Below are 21064 nucleotides of genomic sequence, written 5' to 3'. Positions count from 1 at the left end.
TGACCAGGTGGAGGCGCATCGCAGCTTTTAATATGTTCAGTCTTCATTACATGAAATTGATATTGAAAATACAAAAAAACGTGTAAATAGTAACAACCAAAGCATAACAAGTTATTAAAAGCCATAGTATGTTTATTTGTTGTCACTTGTCTCCAATGTGGTTGTTCTGTCCAAGCAGCCTGTGTGAACTTCACAATTATAGCACGCGCAACGGCTTCCGCTCCATCATTTTACCGTTTGACAGCTACACACCACGTTTGTCATGAAATTCACACTTCAACTGCACATATTCAGGGAAGACGCGCTCCCGAAGAACAATACACACACACACACCCTTTGTCAATGCGGCTCCTTGGCGCTGGAAATTGATCAGTAGAAGTACTGCTGTAGCCTATCATTAGCCAACGGTGACATTCACTAAGCTGCGCGCTCAGACTGGCAGGTTGCTGTACTAGCACTATGGAGGACAACCCCAAGGATGATAGTGCCGCGAAGGGACAGGAATCGATTTCATACCAACGAAGAATGTGGAAGAATTTCCAAGACAAAACCAAACCGTTTTTGAGCCCCAAACTGGGCTCTGGGCGTCGCAGTCCCGACAGTAAAAAGGAGACCGGGTTATGGATGTTTAAAAGGAAAAAGAAAGAGTTAGACCGTTTCTTTTCGTCCTCACAGCCCAATCTCTGCTGCCCTACCCCGACGCCTTTCCCGGCTGACCAGTCCCTCGATGGTAGAGCGCCTGGGAGCAGCAGCACCGGGCAACCTCTGCATCAGCTACTGGGGGCTGATAGAGCGTCCGCGAGCAAGCCAGAGCTAACGGGACATGACAGCCCGAAGCTCATCGTCTCCCATTTAATCCTGTCCCATCAGAAGAGCTCCTCTCTCGGCTCTGCATGCTTCGAGAAGCTGGTAGTAGAATCTTCGGTCGTTGGAGAGGAGGAACAGTTGCGCAAAAACGCCAGTGATTCTGTGAGTAGGCTAACATGAATATAAACAGCGTGCCACACATCTCCAATAGCGACCTTCAGGATATTTGTGAATAGACATTAATACGCAGTTAAAGTGTCAGTTTATGGATAATCACCATTGTTATTGTGCAATTTGAACTCAGCTTAAACACAATATACATGCTCCTAAAAAAGGTGGTTATTGTAGGCTAACAGCAGTGGCGATCCTACTCAGTGAATTTCATAACTTTTTTAATGTTTCATAATTTGTATACTTTTTAGATAAAACTATGCTAAATATATTCACATGTCACCAAATAACTGATTAAAAAACACTGTTTTGCAATGAATGTCTACAGTAGCCTCAACAGCACTCTCTGGGGTAGCACCACTGACTTCAATTCAAAATCTAGAAGGTTCATGGTTCTCACCCCCTTCCATAGACCTGCACAGTAAATGTGACTTCCGGAGGACGTCCTCCAACCTATCAGAGCTTTTGCAGCATGAACTGACATGTTGTCCACCCAATCAAAGAATCTGAGAATTAATCTAGTACTGAAAACATAAGCTAAAGCTAGCTAGTTAGCTAGCTAGTATTGCAGTGCATGAAATGTGGTGAGTAGTTGACTCAAAAAGAAAGTCAATAGTTGAACAGTTTTTAACAAATCAATTTCTTCAAAAAGTAAGGAAAAGCAGCAGAGTGAGAAAGAGATATAGCTATATTTCATTGTATTTTTTTATTTTTTTTATTTTTTTACTTTCACTTACTTAGCTAGCTAATTCAGCTAACTAATTTAGCCTACCCAAACACCTGGCTCAAACAGAGAGGAATGCTATTTATGTTAGCTAGCTGGCTAGCCAATAATGGAACTCTTCCAAGTCAAGGTAAGCTTCTGGTTGTATTAATTTATTGCCACTGGGGCCTGCCGGTGTAACTGCTAAACTGCTTGCTGTAAACTGTATTGCATGATTGTAGCGTGTTTACCAACACATTAGTTCTAGTAGATATGTTGACTATGACTTTAGCTAATATGGTGATATTGACAACAATGTAGGCTGTGGTGAAAGGCAGACAGCTGTCTGTGACCAGGCAGAAAAACATTTCCAAGCCACACCTTCATACAATAACCGCTGTGGCTTGGAAAGGTTTTTCTGCCTGGTCACAGACAGCTGTTGTGTTGTGCACTGAATTCCTCAAGCAAAAAGAAAAGGTGAGAGGAGGAGAGCGCGTAGATGCAAGTGGGAATTATACAACAAGCAAAGTGATCATGCTGTGCTATGCTATGAAAGTGAACTTTGTGTACGGGTGGTGATCAGCGGTGTATTCATTCTGCCGATTCTGTTGAAAAACTTTTCTTAAACAGAAGCAAACAGAACGAAACTGGGATAAATCCACCTGAATTTGTCCAAATAGAAACACTTGTTTGCAACTGTTGGTCTAATAATTACAACCTAGATCAGCTAGATGCAGACAAGAGTGTGTGAGATGGCATTGAATGTGCCACAGCCTTTCACCATGATTATTCCAATTTGTCTCTTGACCTCTGGGCGTCGCACTGGTTAATTTCACACTATACAGTTGCATCCCATGGTGAAACATCTGAAGCCATTCACTTTCAATGGAAGGAAAGCTAGATGCCAATAGTGTGCAACTGCAACCCGCAATTCGAGGCATTCCTGCATCTGCAGGACCACCCCCCTGTCGGGCACCCCATTGGTTCCTGCATAAACGCCCTTGCTAGCTAGCAGGAGTGACATCGGTAGACTGGCAGGAGCGGGAAAATGGTGACCGACAGGCAGGACCGAAGGACACTGTCTACCGGTCGCCTCCCACTAGCACAGCAGGCTGGAGGCTGGGGCGACACCATGTGCTAGATAGCTGGCTAGTTAAGTTAACGACACCTTGTGCTAGCTTGCTAGTTTGCTAGCTAGCACACGGTCTCTCCCCCACTTTCTGCCTGCTGTGTAAGGGAGTAAACCATGCCCGACAGACAGAGGAGAAGGACACTGTCTACTGGTCGTCCCCGCCTCCCGCTAGCACAGCAGACAGGAGGCTAGGGCGACACCCCATGTACTAGCTAGCTTGATAGTAAGTGACACTGTGTGTTAGCCATGTTGATAGTTAGTGACACTGTGTGCTAGCTAGCTTGATAGGTAGTTAGCACACGGTGTCGCCACCGCCTCCTGCCTGTTGTGTACCGGAGTCCTCTTTAGGAGTAGCTGGCTAAGCTAGCACACAGTGTCCTACGCTCCCGCCTGCCGAACACCTGCTCTCGCTGTCTTTAACGGAACTGCGGGAAAACAGTGCCTGACAGGAATGCCGACATGCAGGAATGCCCCGAATTGTGGGCCTCAATCTCACCCTTTTCAGAGTTGTGGATTGGGCGGGGGACCTTTGAGCAATGTTTTATTTGAACAGGGCTGGACTAAAGTTGGGGAAAACTGAACGAGTGACCAATCAAAGCTCACCATAGCTTCCAACTTCTTCTGGATTGTCTGACAATGGCTGTTGATACTTATCACTACCTAGCTTGATTGCTAGCTTGTTAGCACCCACATGAGGGTGAGGCTAGCTGGCTAGGGGACTGCCGGTTGTATAGTGTGATGGCTGAGATCCTTTGAACACGTTAATTCGATTAGCCATGCTAGCTTCGCCCTCATGTCGGTGCTAGCAAGCAGGCTAGGTAGTGCTAGGTATCAACAGCCAATCCAGTAGGGGCAGAAAACTATAGTGAGCTTCGATTGGTCAATTGCAACGCGACAAAAGTTCAGCTTTCCCCAACTTAAGTTCCGCTCTGTTCAAGCTCCCAATGGTCCCCGCTCTCTTCCCTTCAATGAAAATGAATGGGGCTCCATTGTTTCATCGCCCCCAATTCGTTCAAAGGATCTCTACCGTAAACGGCCGGTAAGGACAGGTAGACTAAATGCAAGTTTCAGTGACGTGATGCACAACCAGTCAGGTAACTTGCTTTGATGTCAGCGCCATCATGGTAGGCCTATTGTCAACTCTCAATTTTGTGGCTGTGAATGTTAGGCTACTTGTGGCAGAACATAAATTGCCTAATTCCCATCTCATTACTACACTTCCACAAAATCTAATGGGGCAACAAAGCTTTGTCTTGGGAGGGTCCTATGCCTACATTTTATAGGAACTTTTTGAACCCTGCTGTAGACAAGGTCCATTCAGCTAAGAGTAGACTCCCACCTCTCCCCAGTGTTTCTGGCTTTAGCCTCGACATTACAGTAGACTTGTTGTATACAACTCAGTCTGACATCCAGGTGCTTGTGTAAGCGATTTGGCATACATACTAACTGAAGTGCACTTTTCCTCTGTGCCAAGGACCCATTTAATCTTTGAGACACACTGCATTCAGGTGACAGGGTGAAGGGTACTTCAAGAAAAAGGATCTGAATTTACATTTTAGTCATTTAGTAGACACTCTTATCCAGAGCGACTTACAGCCCTTCTACACTATAGCCATCAGATGGCACTGCCATCAGCCATTGAAGAAGTGCTTCCTTTGAAGCTTCAAAGTTGCAAAGGAAATGGAGGGGGGTAATAATTTTTTACATTTGTTTTATTTAACCTTTATTTAAATAGGCAGGTCAGTTAAGAACAAATTCTTATTTACAATGACGGCTTACCCCGGCCAAACCCAGACGATGCTGGGCCAATTGTGCGCCGCCCTATGGGCCTCCCAATCACAGCCGGATGTGATGCAGCCTGGATTCGAACCAGGGACTACAGTGACACCTCTTGTACTGAGATGCAGTGCCTTAATGAGGCCACATTGTTGACAAAAAAGGCCTCCAAGAAAATAAATTATACCATACAACTGAATAATAGATTGATAATTGCTTTCCATAAATATACATATATTTCATATGAATATAATCCATGTTTTTTTAAATAATCGTAGTAACAACTGTCATTAACCACCCATGGACTATTTCATAATAATAGACTGTTCCACCCTGACAGAGTTGTATTGCAATGCTTCACGCGACATGATTGCAAACATTACTTTCATTGAAATTAAGCTGCTACAACGAGGCGCTTTCAGAGCAGGGGCAGAGGAAAAAATATTTAATTTAAACAGAAATATTACATAACGCATTTATTTAGTAGAAATACAGGTGCTGCTCGTCGAGACAGAGGACATATGTGTAGGCCATGTATGCTTAGATGGCGCTGCAGTGGAAGGCAGCCGTTTTAGGGGCTCATGACAAATTCTGCTATTTTGTGTTTTTTTACACCGATCGTAACTTTTTGATACATAACGCGTCATTTTCTATACTCGGACTGGACACGTATGATCGGACACGCCTACCCGTGACGTTTTTCCCCTTTTTTCTCGCGACGATTTAAACCCCCCTGTGAAAACAAAAGTAGGGTATCCTATTCAAGAGTACCAATACAACATTACACGATACGTGCATATTTAGTGATATAAAGACGGCATAACTTCTACATGTGACCAAATGTACAGTTAAATCTCTTAAATGATTAACTCGCGACGACAGGCTCTTACCAGCTCCTCACTCGTCAGAGTCATCACATCGAAAATCTCTCTCCATTTTGATCATGAAGGCAAATATTTGTTTATTTAGTTGCCATGACATCCATACCTACGAAAGCCAACGATGATCAAATGAAGAAATTAGGTTTCCTGCTGGTAGACGGAGATCCGTTGGCGAAATAAGAAAATGCGTTTTTCAACTGGCGGATTTGGAATCATATGCAGACATTGCGATGCGATTCAAGATCAATAAATGTTGTTGACATATTAAACAGGCACTGTTAAGGTTCAAAATGGTATGTTCCCCCCTAAACCACCTTGGACACCACATTCAAAATGTTCTGGACACTGGCTCTGAACTCTCATTTTGCCACTGAATCATTAATTAAGAACTACAGATGTATCACGTAGATCAAGTGTTACTTGCATGTGAAAATGCCATGGGATGCATTTGCTCCATTAACTTTTTTGTTATTAGCCCAGTCTTTGAGGGTATTTTATAAATGTATACTGGAACAAAAATATAAACGCAACATGCAACAATTTCATCGATTTTACTGGGTTACATTTCATCTTAAGAAATCATTCAATTGAAATAAATTAATTAGGCCCTAATCTATGTATTTTACATGACTGGGCAGGGGTGCAGCCAAGGGTGGGCCTGGGAGAGGGCATAGGCCCACCCACTTGGGGGCCAGGCCCAACCAATCAGAATTAGTTTTTCCCCACAAAAGGGCTTTATTACAGACAGAAATAGTCCTCTGTATCATCAGCTGTCCAGATGGCTGGTCTCAGACAATCTGGGAAGAAGCCGGATGTGGTGGTCCTGGGCTGGCATGGTTTCACGTGGTCTGCGGTTGTGAGGCTGGTTGGAAATACTGCCAAATTCTCTCAAACGGTGTTGAAGGCGGCTTATGGTAGAGAAATTAACATTAAAATCTCTGGAAACAGCTCTGGTGGACATTCCTGCCATCAGCATGCCAATTGCATGCTCCATGCTGCACATTTTGGTGGCCTTTTATTGTCCCCAGCACAAGGTGCACCTGTGTAATGATCATGCTGTTTAATCTTGATATGCCACACCTGTTAGGTGGATGGATTATCTTGGCAAATGAGAAATGCTCACTAACAGGGATGTAAACACATTTGTGCACAAAATCTGAGAGAAATAAGCTTTTTGTGCATATGGAACATTTCTGGGATCTTTTATTTCACCTCATGGACATGGGGCAAACACTTTACATGTTGCGTTTATATTTTTGTTCAGTATAGAATAGAAAATATTATTATGTATTTATTTTTCAAGAAGGAACTTCAGTTATGGCAAGTCGGATAAGATCAAATTGTATAGGAAACATATAAACAGCAACATTCACACATGACAAATACAAATGCTAACAAAGTATATACAAGATAAATGTCACAAATCTATTAGAGCCGTACTATACAAGATAAACATAAATCACACCAAAAAATAATATTTTAAAGCTGTACTGATGCTGGTACAAAACTGTTAATGGCTTTCTTGATTTTAAGAGGTATAACCCTAACGGAAAAACTGTGAATTTCTTCAAAAACACAAAAAGCAACATGTGAAAAAATTGAACCTACACATGTGAAAACCTGGTCACATGTGAAGTGTTCCAAAAACACGTTTTCACATGATTTCACAAGTGAAATTTCATGTAATGTGATTTTCCACGTGAAATAATATGTAGGTTTTTTTTTGTAAGGGAAAGACCAGAGTCTGCATCATAATGTCAGTATTACGTATTGGTGGTTCAGTCTGTACTAGTTTAAAAAATGTATTATTCCTTTACCCCTCTTGTATGTCTCAGAGTGCATTTTGGTTTCTCCCTACAATTTTACCACTGACCTGCACAACTCTCTAGGGTATTCTGACTTGCCCATATGAGGAAGCTGAACCAGGACACTAAACTAAATGTTATGACAGGCTCAATAAAACATACAAATTTAAAAAATGTAAACTCCACAAACCTCGCTGGCTTGCCAGCATCAACATGCCATCAACCAGCTTCCTCCATTCCTGAAGAGGTTGGCTTTAAGCATCCTCGTCAATACCTACTCAAACCCCGCTGCCTTGCCAACTTTAAATCTGGTTTCAAATCTGGTTTCAGCTACATAGAACTATCTCTCTATAGTTATTATACTTAAAATAAATTAAACATATTGACCCATCCAACCCCCACCCATCTATAGAGTAAAAAAGTTTAAAAAAGTAACTTTGTTTTACATTTGAGTTTTTTACAGCTATTTTGTTACATACAGTATACACTGAGTATACCAAACATTTGGAACACCTTCCTAATATTGAGTTGCACCCCACCCTTTGCCCTCAGAACAGGCTCATGTTGACTCAAATGCTTCCCACAGTTGTATCAAGTTGGATGGATGTCTTTTGGGTTGTGGACCACACACGGGAAACTGTTCAGCGTGAAAAACCCAGCAGCGTTGCAGTTCTTGACACAACTGGTGCGCCTGGCATCTACTACCATACCTTGTTCAAAAACACTTAAATCTGAATGACACACATACACAATCCATATCTCAATTGTCTAAAGGCTTAGTTATCCTTCTTTAACCTGTCTCCTCCCCTTCATCTACACTGATTGAAGTGGATTTAACAAATGACGTCAATAAGGGATCATAACCTCCACTGGATTCACCTGGTCAGTGTGTCATGGAAAGAGCATGTGTTCTTAATGTTTTGTCTGCTCAGTGTACATTATTCATATATTTTGCAAACATAGTATTTTTATATACAGTATTAAATTACATAAATATAGTTTGATATAAACATTGCACATTAAAAGGTACTCATGTATACATGATGTATGCAGTTTTCGGTCATAACTATTAGAGATTATCTTTTAATCCCAGCCCTCAGTTACTCTGTCCATCCCACCTATCTCCGTAGACCACCCTCTCTTGATTTCCATGTGCCATATATATTTTTCAAATGTGCTGTGATGTCTTACATGAGTTCTGGACCTTTCTAATCTCAAAGTACCCAAAGATTGTAAATGAAAGATTAATATTTTTGCCAATTGTATTATTATATTGTTAATTGACTGACTGTGGCTTTTCAAATCTCCCAACAGTGCTATTTGTAGGGTTAGGTTTTGGCTGAATGTTGGGATTTTTCAGCCTCTATTAAACCTTTTTTTCCCTCATATCTCTCAGAACATTAAATTCTTTAAAGACTAAATAGAACATTGTGGGCCTCTGGCCTTGTTGTGCAGGGACCCAAAATGCTGATGCAGCTGTGTGTGTATGTGCGTGCGCGTGCACGTGTGCGTGCGGTCTGCAACATTTCAAGTTTTTTTAAATGATTCTCCGAGCTCAGGATTGAGCCAACACTTTCTAAATGAAATGAGAATTTATTGGAAAAAACAAGCCACAGCATTAAACACTCATCATTTCACAATGTCATTTGGAGAGAGAGCGGTGGTGATTCACTTCAAGTTCTGAGAGTCACAATGTATTACATTGTGAGGGCAAAAAAAGGGTGACATTTTCAGTAACTACACAGTGTATATTCTCCATTGGATTTTAGAAGTCTGGGTGTACATGACATAGAAGACACAGTTGAGTGTCATTGATCATCTTTACAGGTCTATGAAGGGCTCATTATGATATTGTGTTCTGTTTGTATAATGAAGATCTGCTAGGTGTATAATTAAAAATTCTAATTCCTACGAGTCCCAATTCTTTGCGTATCTTTGCACACCTCAAATGCATTCAGAGGCATGAAAAATGTGTGAGTGTGTGTGTGTGTGTGTGTGTGTGTGTATGTGTGTCAACTAGGCTGAATGGTTTGTTGATGTAGCAGAAAATTGTCAAATCTATTCTTTGTACCCCATATCATTTACTTGAACATGAGAAATGGGCAGACCGACAAACTACAGGAGAACTGACAGATGCATTTGCTCATTATTAGTCATAATCAGCATGTATCATTTTCCATAACCACTAGGCATGACATTGACATCGCTTCTTGTCAGGGTGGTAAGTGTTTCAACAGGGCCTCTTCATATTGAAATGGGTCAACTAGAGTCCCAGATATGTTCATCTGTTGACTTCAGGTTCTGAGCCTGTCCACTTTACTGGTGTCCACTTGATGAATGGCCAGTCCCAGACACATACTGAGCACTGCAGTCACTACAACCAGTCACTTCAGTCACGGGCTGAAAGCTGTCCCAGAGATGTGTTGGTCCCCATCTGATGTTCTCAGTTCAGAGGATATCTGTACACAGCTGTCTCCATCCTCTCTGTCTCTGTCTCTGTCTCCATCCTCTCTGTCTCTGAGCTCAGGTTGAAGCCCTGAAGCTCTTCTGTCTGGCAGGATTATATCCTTTAATCTCTCTCACTCTCACACTTTCTTACTCTCTATCTCTGTCTCCATCCTCTCTGTCCCTGAGCTCAGTCTTCATTCTGGGAGGATTAAATCCCCTCATCTCTCTCTCTCTCTCTCTCTCTCTCCTCTCTCTCCTCTTCATCTCTCTCTTTCTCAATCTCTCTGTCTCTCCACTTTATAGCTCTCTCTCAGATTCAGATAAAAAATGAGATTATGCAGTGCATATGTCTAACAACATTGAACAGGCACAATGAGCTCGTCTATGGAATGTAAGTGGGCATGTAGGTGTCAAGTCCTCACAAGAATAGTAAACCAACGAAAATTAAGCGAAGTGAGGACATTTTGCCAGTCCTCATTTGTGAAAAGGCCCATTTTAGTTTTAGGTGTTAGGGTTAAAATTAGGGTTAGGGTGAAGATTAGGGTTAGGTGTTGTGGTTAGGGTTAGGGTTAGGGTTAGGGAAAATAGGATTTTGAATGAGAATCAATTGTTGGTCACAAGTATAGTAAGACATAGCTGTGTGCGTGTCTCTGTGCGTGCACACATACACATTCAATCACACATACACCAACTTGTGCACATTGTTTTGTATGGGTGTGTGTGCATATAGGAGTGTGTGGATAAGTGTATGAGTGTATTACATGTTATTTGATGTATTATTTAATGTGTACTTAGAGTGCATACATCAAGTGTTGTCTAAGTATGTATAGAAATGAAATTAGTAAAATTGATTCAATAAGAAAAGAAAAACATAACACAATGAAACATAACAAAAACACTAACAACTGCAAAGTCTATCCCATCTCTGTGTGTGTCACAGGGTGACAAATGTAGCTGCCAGCTTAGCAGTTGCTTCTCCTCTCCAAGCAGGATGGGGAGTTTATGCACATCAGGGATCTGTCTAAAGTTTGGTATATCATTTTCTATATCTGCATACTATGTTTCCCTTATGTTGTCATATTTTGGGCAGGAACACAGGAAGTGCATCTCAGTTTCTAGCTCCTGTAAATCACAATACCTCCATATTCTCTGATCTCTTGGGAGCCAAGATTTAAGGTGTCTGCCTCTTTCAATTTCCAGACTGAGGTCGCTGAGTCAGTATTCTGAGAGGGTTTTTCTTCTTTTTACGTCTTGGAGGCTGTCACGCCCTGGCCTTAGTTATCTTTGTTTTCTGTAATATTTTGGTTAGGTCAGGGTGTGACAGGGGGGATGTTTGTGTATAGTTGTCTCGTCTGGGGTGGTTGTATGGTATAGGGGGTTTTGGTAGAGTGTATGGGTTTGTGTTGAGTGTAGGTGTCTAGGTAAGTCTATGGTTGCCTGAATGGTTCTCAATCAGAGACAGCTGTCATTCATTGTCTCTGATTGGGAGCCATATTTAAGGCAGCCATAGGCAGTAGGCTTTTGTGGGTAATTGTCTATGTGTAGTGTTTAGTGTCAGCACTATTTGTTTGAATAGCTTCACGGTCGTCTGTTTGTTGTTTTGGTTCGTCTTCATAATAAAGAAGATGTCTTTCTATCACGCTGCGCCTTGGTCCACTCTGCCTCATTACGACGTTCGTGACAGAGGCTTAGATATTCTGCCAATGATAACGATCAAGTTTAGTTTTAAAATACACCTAAAATACTTTTGATAAATTCTAACAGAAATTTTCCAATGGGGACTTTTTTCCATTTGCTGAAGTCGGGGTCAAAGATGGGTCCACATACTTTGCTACCATACAGTAGTATTGAGGTCAGAATGACAAAATAATAGGGATATTTGTATTACTGAATTTGTATTTGATAGCATAACACACTCTTCTGGTTTTTCCATGCAGTGCCTTTGTAGCCAGGCTGTAACTCCCAGATTAGTTTATCTCCAGGCCAGGTCATTATAGCTGGTATTGTGCTTTAGTGTAGTTCCACTGTTGGTAACTGGTAGTGGTTTCCCTGCGATCTGACTTTCTTCTTTAAAGATCATGATTGAAGTATTTTCTAAATGTACTGTTAGTGCTCATCTTTGTTCTTGTTTCTTGTGTTCCTTTTGATTTTTAGATTCATGAGAGTGTGGAGGAAGTAAATGTGATCTGAGGTGCGATGTTTAGGGAGGAAGACAAATTGACATTTATTCAGGGAATTGTGTTTCTTTGGGAAGGAAAGAATTCTGGTATTCATGATGCTGTTAAATATTTTCCCCAGATTACTGCACACTCTGTAGTTATTGGGGTCAAATTTGTTTCCTTTTTTGTAAATGGGTGTAATAAACCTTCATTCCACATTTACAGGGAAACATCCAGTTACCAGTATGAAGTTAATAAATCATTTAAGCAGTTGTGTCCACCAGTTTAGGGCTGCTCAGTTTCACCATTTCATTACTGATGTTGTCTGGTCTGCATTCCTTCTTTAATTTTAAAGTTTGGATTTTATCTTCAATTTCATTCATTGTGATTGAGAAGTCTAGAGGATTCTGGTTGAGCTTAATGTTTCACTCACTCACTCACTCACTCACTCACTCACTCACTCACTCACTCACTCACTCACTCACTCACTCACTCACTGCCCCAGCCTGTTCATCAGTCACCCTGCCTCTGTTTCCAGCTGATATGGGCCATTTGAAATATTTATCAGTCAAGGAGGATTTATCAGTCAAGGAGGAGGAAGGTCCTCCTGTATACAGGACACCACAATCACACACCTTATTATAAACCTATAGTAAGCTGCATTTGGAATGGTCCCCCTGTGGTTGACTGAATTTGTTCTATCCTGGACTAAAGTGGACATAAGAGCCTGTACAGTTTTTGCTTGCAACACTAGCAACTCACTCTCCACAACTTTATGTCATCAAACACATCATTCACATACTCACGCTTTGTTGGTGACATCTTTCAGGGATGTCACCATTCACCTCACAGACAAACAGTTATTTACAAGGGCTGTCATACTGACTGGTTTCTGTACTGGGAAAATGGGTGAACAGCGGCTGATATGCATGGGCCTTTGAGAGAGCAGCGCCTGGCTCGATCCAAATGGGAGTTCCCAGAGATCGCAGTTAGTTACATTAAGAGTCATGACTGACAGCCTCAGTACCCTGGGGACCCTCTCTGCTGCTAGTCAGTGAATGACTGATGTTTAGAGCCTGAAAGTCTCTGGGCACCATGAGTCAGAGAAAAACACATTTGTGCAAGTTTGGGCGACAAATGCTCAAGAAATGGAGGCGTGTAGCTCTCATCTCTGATAGATTGCAGTATTCCCTTCTCTCTTCCTGACTCCTGCCTCCTCCCAGGTGTGCTCAATGTCTGGTGAAGGATACTGAGGGTAACGAAGGATAGCTTGTCCCTGATTCAGAGGGGTTGGGTTAAATGTGGAAGACACATGTCAGTTGAATACATTCAGTTGTATAACTGACTAGGTATCCCCTTTCCCTTCCTTTCCCATTTGAGCCTTTCCCTTCTGTCTGACTGAGCATGTCAGGCCAACTTCAGACAGTTTAAGCCCACAGTATCAACAGTACTCACTGTGTTACCAACACATCCCAACATCCTAGTGTGCACCTCGTCCGCTTCTCAGATGTCTCCCCTGCTCTGATCGCAATCTGTGTGTCCGAATTAATTTATGACAAGGAAGAAAGGGAGGATGTTCTGCTCTGAGGACACATGGAAATCCCTCTGAAAAACAACCAAGAACAGGGAGAACAAGCAGAGTGGTGTGAGGAGAGAGCGAACACCACTGCGTTACATTGCTTCACGGGGTCAACCATTGTTCCTGTACCCAAGAATGCAAAGGTAACTGAACTAAATGACTACTGCCTTGTAGCACTCACTTCTGCCATCATGAAGTGCTTTGAGAGACGAGCCAAGGATCATACCTTACCTGTCACCCTAGACCCACTTCAATATGCTTACCGCCCCAATAGGTCCACAGACGATGCAATCGCCAACACACTGCACTCTGCCCTATCCCATCTGGATAAGAGGAGTTCCTATGTAAGAATGCTGTTCATTGACTATAGCTCAGCATTCAAAGCCATAGTACCCTCCAAGCTCATCATTAAGCTCGAGGCCCTGGGTCTGAACCCCGCCCTGTGCAATTGGGTCCAGTACTTCCTGATGGGTCGCCCCCAGGTGGTGAAGGTAGGAAACAACACCTCCACTTCGCCGATCCTCAACACTGGGGCCCCACAAGGGTGCGTACTCAGCCCCCTCCTGTACTCCCTGTTCACCCACGACTGCAAGGCCAAGCATGCCTCCAACTCAATCATCAAGTTTGCAGATGACACAACAGTAGTAGGCTTGATGACCAACAACGACGAGACAGCCTACAGGGAGGAAGTGAGGGCTTTGGGTGGTGCCAGGAAAATAACCTCCCACTCAACGTCAACAAAACAAAGTAGCTGATCGTGGACTTCAGGAAACAGCAGAGGGAGCACCCCCCCATCCAAATCGATGGGACCGAAGTGCAGAAGGTGGAAAGTTTCAAGTTCCTCGGCGTACACATCACTGACAAACTGAAATGGTCCACATACACAGAGAGTGTTCTTCAGCTTCTTCAACCTCAGGAGGCTGAATACATGTTGCTTGTCACCTAAAACCCTCACAAACTTTTACAGATGCACAATTGAGAGCATCCTGTCAGGCTGTATCACCACCTGGTATGGCAACTGCACCACCCACAACCGCAGGGCTCTCAAGAGAGGGTGGTGCAGTCTGCCCAATGCATCACCGGGGGCAAAATACCTGCCCTCCAGGACACCTACAGCACCCGACGTCATAGGAAGGCCAAAATGATCATGACGGATGACAATCACTCGAGCCACTGCCTTTTCCTGTCGCTATCGTCCAGAAGGCGAGTTCAGCTGCATCAAAGCTGGGACTGAGCAACTGAAAACAGCTTCTATCTGACATTGCTCGTCCATATATTTATATATTCTTAATTCCATTCCTTTACTTAGACTGTGTGTATTGGGTGTATGTTGTGAAATTGTTAAGCCCATAATTGTTAGATATTACTGCACTGTCGGAGCTAGAAACATAAGCATTTCGCTACACCCACAATAACATCTGCTAAACACGTGTATGTGACCAATAACATTTTATTTTATTTGAGTCTTTGTTCTCTACATTTTGCCCCTTCTCTCAGGACAGAGACTAGCGTGTTAACCACACTATGACTGAGGAGCAGTGGTGACTGGTTGCACTTTAAATGGGGATGACAGGCTCATAGTCATAAACTCAGCAAAGAAATAAACGTCCTCTCTGTCAACTGCGTTTATTTTCAGCAAACTTAATATGTGTAAATATTTGTATGAACATGGGGATGACGGAGAGGAGGAGAGATGACTAGAAACGATTCGGTTGACCATTTTATGTGTGGATTAATTGTCGGAGTAGAAGACCTTGTGCATTACAGGTAAAATTACAACTCAATGTTTATATCCCAGGACAAATTAGCTAGCAACAGCAAGCTAGCTAAATAGGACAAATTAGCTAGCAAGTGCAAGCTAGCTAGCTAAATTGCCATAAATGTGTAATGCTTTTCAACCTGTCCCCAAATGAATAAAATTGGTTCAGAGTTTGTTTCGATATTTTAACCTGCATGTCGTGATCGTGTGATCAGACAAAATACATTTATGCACGATGGCGCACGATGGCGCACCCTCACAGCTGGTTTGGGTTCTGTGTGAGCCTGCAGGAAGGGTACCACATGAGGGAGGAGGGTGTCTTCCCTGTAACGCACAGCGTTGAGATTGCCTGCAATGACAACAAGCTCAGTCCGATGATGCTGTGACACACCACCCCAGACCATGACGGACCCTCCACCTCCAAATCGATCCCGCTCCAGAGTACAGGCCTAATTCTTTCGACGATAAACGCAAATCCAAACATCACCCCTGGTGAGACAAAACCGCGACTCGTCAGTGAAGAGCACTTTTTGCCAGTCCTGTCTGGCCCAGCGACGATGGGTTTGTGCCCATAAGCAACGTTGTTGCCGGTGATATCTGGTGAGGACCTGTCTTACAACAGGCCTACAAGCCATCAGTCAAGCCTCTCTCAGCCTATTGCGGACAGTCTGAGCACTGATGGAAGGATTGTGCGTTCCTTGTGTAACTCGGACAGTTGTTGTTGCCATCCTGTACCTGTCCCGCAGGTGTGATGTTCGGATGTACCAATCCTGTGCAGGTGTTGTTACACGTGGTCTGCCACTGCGAGGACGATAAGCTGTCCATTCTGTCTCCCTGTAGCACTGTCTTAGGTGTCTCACAGTACAGACATTGCAATTTATTGCCCTGGCCACATCTGCAGTCCTCATGCCTCCTTGCAGCATGCCTAATGCACGTTCACGCAGATGAGCAGGGACCCTGGGCATCTTTCTTTTGGTGTTTTTCAGAGTCAGTAGAAAGGCCTCTTTAGTGGCCTATGTTTTCGTAACTGTGATCTTAATTGCCTACCGTCTGTAAGCTGTTAGTGTCTTAACGACCGTTCCACAGGTGCATGTTCATTAATTGTTTATGGTTCATTGAACAAGCATGGAAAACAGTGTTTAAACCCTTTACAATGAAGATCTGTGAAGTTATTTGGATTTTTACGAATTATCTTTGAAAGACAGGGTCCTGAAAAGGGGACGTTTCTTTTTTTTGCTGATTTTAGTTTTCCATTTGTTTGATACCATTCCATTCGGTCCATTCCAGCCATTGTTATGAGCCGTCCTCCCTTCACCAGCCTACTCTGCTCAGGAGTCCTCTACAGTTCTCATCATGAGCAGCACAATTAGAGATGATGACTCACATTTTACTGTCAGATCTTAGAGCACTGCACTGATTCCCTCTGACATACATAGCAGTAATGCACACTAAGGCTTACTAATGTTGTCGTCTCTTCATCTGTTGTATTCAGTTTGCCCTGGAGTGTTTCTCTTCATCCACAGACACACAGACACACACACACACACACACACCCCTCCTCTGCCCTCCATGCTCACACAAACAAACCTTTTTCTGTCTGTCTCTCTGTATGAGGGTTTTCTCCAGCCCAGGGTTGATCCGGTCTCAGTTTCTGTTTGTTTGACTGTGTGTGTGCGTGCATGTGTGTGTTTAGATTATATATTTTTTGTCTTCCAAAGAGGAAATTAATTTCCACATATACTCGTACATATACATAAAGACCAACAACAAACCCAGACACCCATTCGTAATGTTTACAATACCAAAACCAAACTTCCCAGGACTGAAGATAAAACAACTTCCCTACACATGGGACAGCAGATAAAACAACTTCCCTACACCCTGGACAGCAGATAAAACAACTTCCCTACACCCTGGACAGCAGATAAAACAACTTCCCTACACCCTGGACAGCAGATAAAACAACTTCCCTACACCCTGGACAGCAGATAAAACAACTTCCCTACACCCTGGACAGCAGATTAAACAACTTCCCTACACCCTGGACAGCAGATTAAACAACTTCCCTACACCCTGGACAGCAGATAAAACAACTTCCCTACACACTGGACAGCATATAAAACAACTTCCCTACACACTGGACAGCATATAAAACAACTTCCCTACACCCTGGACAGCAGATAAAACAACTTCCCTACACATGGGACAGCAGATAAAACAACTTCCCTACACATGGGACAGCAGATAAAACAACTTCCCTACACATGGGACAGCAGATAAAACAACTTCCCTACACATGGGACAGCAGATAAAACAACTTCCCTACACATGGGACAGCAGATAAAACAACTTCCCTACACCCTGGACAGCAGATAAAACAACTTCCCTACACCCTGGACAGCAGATAAAACAACTTCCCTACACCCAGGACAGCAGATAAAACAACTTCCCTACACACTGGACAGCATATAAAACAACTTCCCTACACACTGGACAGCATATAAAACAACTTCCCTACACACTGGACAGCATATAAAACAACTTCCCTACACCCTGGACAGCAGATAAAACAACTTCCCTACACATGGGACAGCAGATAAAACAACTTCCCTACACATGGGACAGCAGATAAAACAACTTCCATACACCCTAGACAGCAGATAAAACAACTTCCCTACACCCTGGACAGCAGATAAAACAACTTCCCTACACCCAGGACAGAAGATAAAACAACTTCCCGACTAAGACACAACATAAGCAGTGGGATATATAGCCCATTAGCTGATGAGGTTGTTTATGGCTGTGGAGATGAAGCTCCTGCAAAACCGGGCCTTCTCCCAGCGAAGGCACCGGTACCTTCAGCCAGAGGGGGGTATTTCAAAACACTGGTGTTTAGTGTGGGTAATCCTTTTATTTTGGAGGTATGTTTCTGTTGTTGACTGTGAGCATGAACATGTAGCAGACGCTGCCATACACTATTATAACAAAGGGTTCTACCTGGAACCCTAAAGGGTTCTTCAATGGATTATCCTACGGGGTCAGCAGAAGAACCCTTTTAGGTTCTAGATACCACCTTAGGACTGGTTCCAGAATGCTGCAGTTAGGGTTTGACATAGAGGGAACGGAGTTTGCGAACAATGAAGTCTGTTGGCAGCGTTACGGTAATATTCCAGCAAACAAATAGCATTCCCCTAAACAGACTAGACATGAAGTCCAACCCATAGATGGAGACTTGAAGCCTTGTATGAACGTTAGACTCAGGGGACTAGACATCTCTGTGGAGACATCTCTGTGAGGACACAGAAAGATGAGCAGACCCCACTAAAACCCTTTCCTGCAGTCAAATGTCCTCATGGGTGGAATGTTATTAATATTTTTCATATATATTTAACATAAATTATTTTTCAACGCCGAAAATCCGGTGTGTCTATGTCAAATGGTTTTGTTATATTGAGTATATCAATATTTGGGGGGGGGGGGGGGGGGGGCAACTCAATATAAAGAAGGTATTCCTAATGTTTGGTATACTCAGTGTATATAAAGTGTAATATTGGGATGCAAACTCAAAAATGAATACATTTCAATTCTATATCTGACATGGTACAGGTGTCTTTTTTAAGTCCATAACCATGTGTGTGAGGTATATATTTTTGTTTCAAAGTAGATTTGTTTAACTTCTTATGGCTGCAGGGGCAGTATTGAGTAGCTTGGATGAAAGGTGCACAGAGGTGCCCATAGTAAACTGCCTGCTCCTCAGTCCCAGTTGCTAATATATGAATATTATTGGATAGAAAACACTCTGAAGTTTCTAAAACTGTTTGAATGATGTCTGCGAGTATAACTCATATGGCAGGCAAAAACCTGAGAAAAAAATCCAACCAGGAAGTGGGAAATCTGAGGTTTGTAGGTTTTCAACTCATCTCCTATCGAATACACAGTGGGATATGGGTCAGTTTGCACTTCCTACGGCTTCCACTAGATGTCAACAGTCTGTAGAACCTTGTCTGATGCTTCTACTGTGAAGTGGGGCCGAAGGAGACGGGAATGAGTAAGGTCTACCATGAGCTGACCATGCTCTGACCATGCGTGTTCACATGAGAGGGAGCTCTGTTCCATCGCACTTCTGAAGATAATGGAATTCTCCTGTTGGAACTTTATTGAAGATTTATGTTTAAAACATCCTAAAGATCGATTCAATACATCGTTTGACATGTTTCTACTGACTGTTACAGAACCTTTTGACATTTTGTCTGCTTTTAGTGAACGCGCTTCCTGACTTTGGATTTGTTTACCAAACTCGCTAACAAAAATAGCTATTTGGACATAAATGATGGACATTACCGAACAAAACGAACATTTATTGTGGAAGTGGGAGTCCTGGGAGTGCATTCCGACGAAGATCAGCAAATGTAAGTGAAGATTTATAATGCTATTTATAACTTTTGTTGACTCCACAATTTGGCGGGTAACTGTATGGCTTCCTTTTGTGGCTGAACACTGTTCTCAGATTATTGAATATTGTGCTTTTGCCGTAAAGCTTTTTTGAAATCTGACACAGCGGTTGCATTAAGAACAAGTGTATCTTAAATTCTATGTAAAACATGTATCTTTCATCAAAGTTTATGATGAGTATTTCTGTTATTTGATGTGGCTCTCTGCAATTTCTCCTGATATTTTGGAGGCATTTCTGAACATGGCGCCAATGTAAACTGAGGTTTTTGGATATAAATATGAACTTTATCGAACAAAACATATATGTATTGTGTAACATGAAGTCCTATGAGTGTCATCTGATGAAGATCATCAAAGGTTAGTGATTAATTTTATCTCTATTTCTGCTTTTTGTGACTCCTGTCTTTGGCTGGAAAAATGGCTGTGTTTTTCTGTGATTTTGCGGTGACCTAACATAATCGTTTGTGCTGCTTTCGCTGTAAAGCCTTTTTGAAATCGGACACTGTGGTGGGATTAACAAGAAGTGTATCTTTAAAATGGTGTGAAATACTTGTATGCTTGAGGGATTGTAATTATGAGATTTCTGTTGTTGGAATTTGGCGCCCTGCACTTTCACTGGCTGTTGTCATATCGATCCCGTTAACGGGATTGCAGCCCTAAGAAGTTTTAAGACTACTTTGTGACCGTGATTTAGCCCACTGCACTAAAGGTTCGACAATTTCTGTTGAACTGCATCTCAGAGTTCTGAACTGGATCTCAATGGCTGCATGCGGGAAGATTATATCAAGCACATAGACATGGTTAGCAGATGTTAATGCGAGTGTAGCGAAATGCTTGTGCTTCTAGTTCCGACCGTGCAGTAATATCTAACAAGTAATCTAACAATTTCACAACAACTACCTTATACACACAAGTGTAAAGGAATGAATAAGAATATGTACATATAAATATATGGATGAGCGATGGCCGAAGTCCAGGCACGGCGTCCAGTCCCGCTCCATGGCCGGAGCCTTCCTCTGCGCCGGTCCCCAGCCCGGCTGCATGGCCGGATCCGCGGTCTAAACGGGTGCTACGTCCCGCACCGGAGCCGCCACTGACGCTAGTTGACCACCCTAACCCTCCCCATCTAGTTTCAGGTTTTGCGGTCGGAGTCCGCACCTTTAGGGGGTGGGAGGTACTGTCACGCCCTGATCATAGAGAGCCCTCGGGGTTCTATATCTTTGTTGTTTTGGAAGTTTCACTATCATTAAAATGTGGAACTCTACTCACTCTACTCACGCTGCGCCTTTGTTCAATTATTCATATGACGGTCGTGACAAGAGATTTGAGTCAGTATGTTGGCAGCAGCCACTCAATGTTAGTGATGGCTGTTTAACAGTCTGATGGCCTTGA

General features: G+C 42.8%; 1 protein-coding gene across 1 annotated transcript in view; it reads left to right on the top strand.

Annotated features, from left to right (window-relative positions):
* Window positions 1-459: 459 nt before the first annotated feature.
* LOC120050394 overlaps window positions 460-21064 on the top strand; it is a 47167-nt gene continuing 26562 nt past the window's right edge. The window contains exon 1 of the mRNA XM_038996984.1: window positions 460-969. Coding sequence (XP_038852912.1) covers window positions 460-969 — 510 coding nt within the window. The remainder of the gene's footprint in view (window positions 970-21064) is intronic.

The sequence above is a fragment of the Salvelinus namaycush genome, chromosome 1 (assembly GCF_016432855.1).
Source record: "Salvelinus namaycush isolate Seneca chromosome 1, SaNama_1.0, whole genome shotgun sequence".
Classification (NCBI taxonomy): domain Eukaryota; kingdom Metazoa; phylum Chordata; class Actinopteri; order Salmoniformes; family Salmonidae; genus Salvelinus; species Salvelinus namaycush.
This window is presented reverse-complemented; position numbering and strand designations above follow the sequence as displayed.